General features: G+C 54.6%; 1 protein-coding gene across 2 annotated transcripts in view; it reads right to left on the bottom strand.

Annotated features, from left to right (window-relative positions):
* The window catches only part of SORL1 (sortilin related receptor 1), a 44950-nt gene that overhangs the window by 12858 nt on the left and 29958 nt on the right, over positions 1-2134 (bottom strand). For both annotated transcript variants that reach the window (XM_009638431.2, XM_035893940.1), the window contains exons 27-30: positions 1952-2083; positions 1577-1708; positions 726-860; positions 186-341 (exon numbers count right to left, since the gene is read on the bottom strand). In XM_009638431.2, the coding sequence (XP_009636726.1) occupies positions 186-341; positions 726-860; positions 1577-1708; positions 1952-2083 (555 nt within the window). The remainder of the gene's footprint in view (positions 1-185; positions 342-725; positions 861-1576; positions 1709-1951; positions 2084-2134) is intronic.

The raw sequence follows: 2134 nt of genomic DNA, 5'->3' as shown, positions 1-2134 counted from the left end.
TTCCTGCTGCCTGCGGGGCTGGAGCATCCTTCCAGCTGGTGGCAGGAGGTCTGACCCCAGGGAGAGAGGAGATGGTGGGCTTTGACACCACGGTGTAATTTAACCCTGTAATCTGGGAGTCTGGACAGTCCTTGCAGATGTGACCCTACAGAAAAAGGAAAGGGGCGAGGAAGAGAAAAGCTTACGTGAAGTAGGGCAGGCTTCCTCGTCGGAGTGGTCGCTGCAGTCCTTGTACCCGTCGCAGACCCAGCTGTTCATGATGCAGGCGCCGCTGTTGCAACGGAAGTGGTTAGGTAAACACGTCGGTGGGATCGAGGTAGTAACGGGATGAACCGGAGAACCTAAAAAGACACCGTTTGGAGCTGATCTGAGAGGCCTGCTCCTGCGTATGGGCTATGAGCTGTGCCTGTTCCCAGCCGACTGAGAGCCACTGTCAGCTGGGGGCAAGCGGGGAGCAGGCGAGGCATTACAAGCCCTGTGTTTTAATCTGCGTTGTATCTGCACAGCTTCTAATCACGATTCCCAAAAACACAGAGTAAAAAGATGCATGAGGGTGCATGCACAGCCCATCCATAGGGGATTTTCGGAGGCACGGGGGCTGGCACAGGCTGTTCCTAAGCAGCGCTGCAAGAAGGCAGCTGATGCTGAGAGCGGTCCTTCAGCGTGCCACAGCCCAGCATCAGCCAGGGCTGCTGCCAGCAGAGCAGAGCATCATGTGCCCTCACCCTCACACTCCTTCTCATCGGACCAGTCCCCGCAGTCATTCTCCTCATCGCACTTCCACCGGTTGGGGATGCAGTGCCCATTCCCGCACTGGAACTGGTAGTATCGGGAGCAGTTCGGGGCCTCCGTCGGGTTTTCTGGCAACGAGAGGAGAGTGCCGTGAGTCCTGGCGTTATCTCACCACAGTCTTCGGCACAGCTGAGGTGTGGGAGCATCTCAGGCCAGGCTACGGCTGGTCCAGAGAGCGTCACCCTGTCTGTTCCCCCAGGCAGCACAGGCAGGGTCCCTTCTCTTCATCTCCAGCATCCCCACTCCTCACAGCCCTCTCCAAGCCTATTGCCACCACTGTTACGGCCGCACGCTGGGTGCTTCGTGGCCAGACACCGCCTATGATCTGAGAACCAAAGCTGACAGCGAAATTCAGGCAGAGCATGGCAGCAATGGAGAAGCAAACCCTGCAACTCTGAAATGAAGACGCAGCTGCTTCGTCTGGCTGGGTACAGCTCCTACAGCTACCCAAGGAACAGTGGTAAATATTGAGTTTGGCTGAAAACTGCCTGTCTGCTTTAGGCTGGGAATCTGTGGAGTAAATATGGTCACATATGACTTAGTCAAGCGCAGGATGTGCCAGCCTCATTGGATTTTCAGTGTGCTACAGTTTACCTACCTGCAGTATGAGCAAAACGACACTGATCTCCCTGTAAGACACCCTGTAACGTGCAAGTGGAATGCTACACGCACCTATATGTACATACACAGCAGTGCATATGTATAACATGAAGCCAGTACTCTGCTCCTGAAATTCAGAGGAGGCTAGAACTACGGTGATGAGAGACCCTGGGGAACTGCTCACCACAGTTTGCTTCGTCAGAGTAATCGCCGCAGTCATCCATCCCATCGCACTTCCACACCAGGCTGATGCACACGCCGTTCTGGCACTGGAAGCTGAACTGGTCGCAGGTCCGGTGGAACTCAGGGTCCTGGGCTGCAGGGGTGGCACCGAGAGACATCAGAGGTTTAGTGTAAAGACCAAGGGCTTGAGGGAGGTTCGTCTTTGAGGAGGAAAGGAAGGAGCACACTCAGAGGTAATCATGGATTTATAAGCAGAGCGTTACAGTCCAGAGACACCTTTTAGGAGATCTGGCAGTGTTCTGGTACCCTGGGGAATGCACTCTCCTCTCCATTCTCTATGAAACCTCCTTTTGCAAACATGCCCAATATCACTTACAGCAGCCAGCATAGTTGGCATCTTCATCTGATCCGTCTCGACACTGGATGATGCCATCGCAAACCATGGAGTGGAACAAGCACTGCTGCCGGTTCTTGCAGACGAAATCCATGTAGCGGGTGCACAGGGGTTCTGGAGAAATGGGAGATCAGGAGGACATGGCACCTCTGCCATTTCTGGCAG

Source organism: Egretta garzetta, unplaced genomic scaffold, assembly GCF_000687185.1.
Source record: "Egretta garzetta isolate BGI_Z169 unplaced genomic scaffold, ASM68718v1 scaffold365, whole genome shotgun sequence".
NCBI lineage: Eukaryota > Metazoa > Chordata > Aves > Pelecaniformes > Ardeidae > Egretta > Egretta garzetta.
This window is presented reverse-complemented; position numbering and strand designations above follow the sequence as displayed.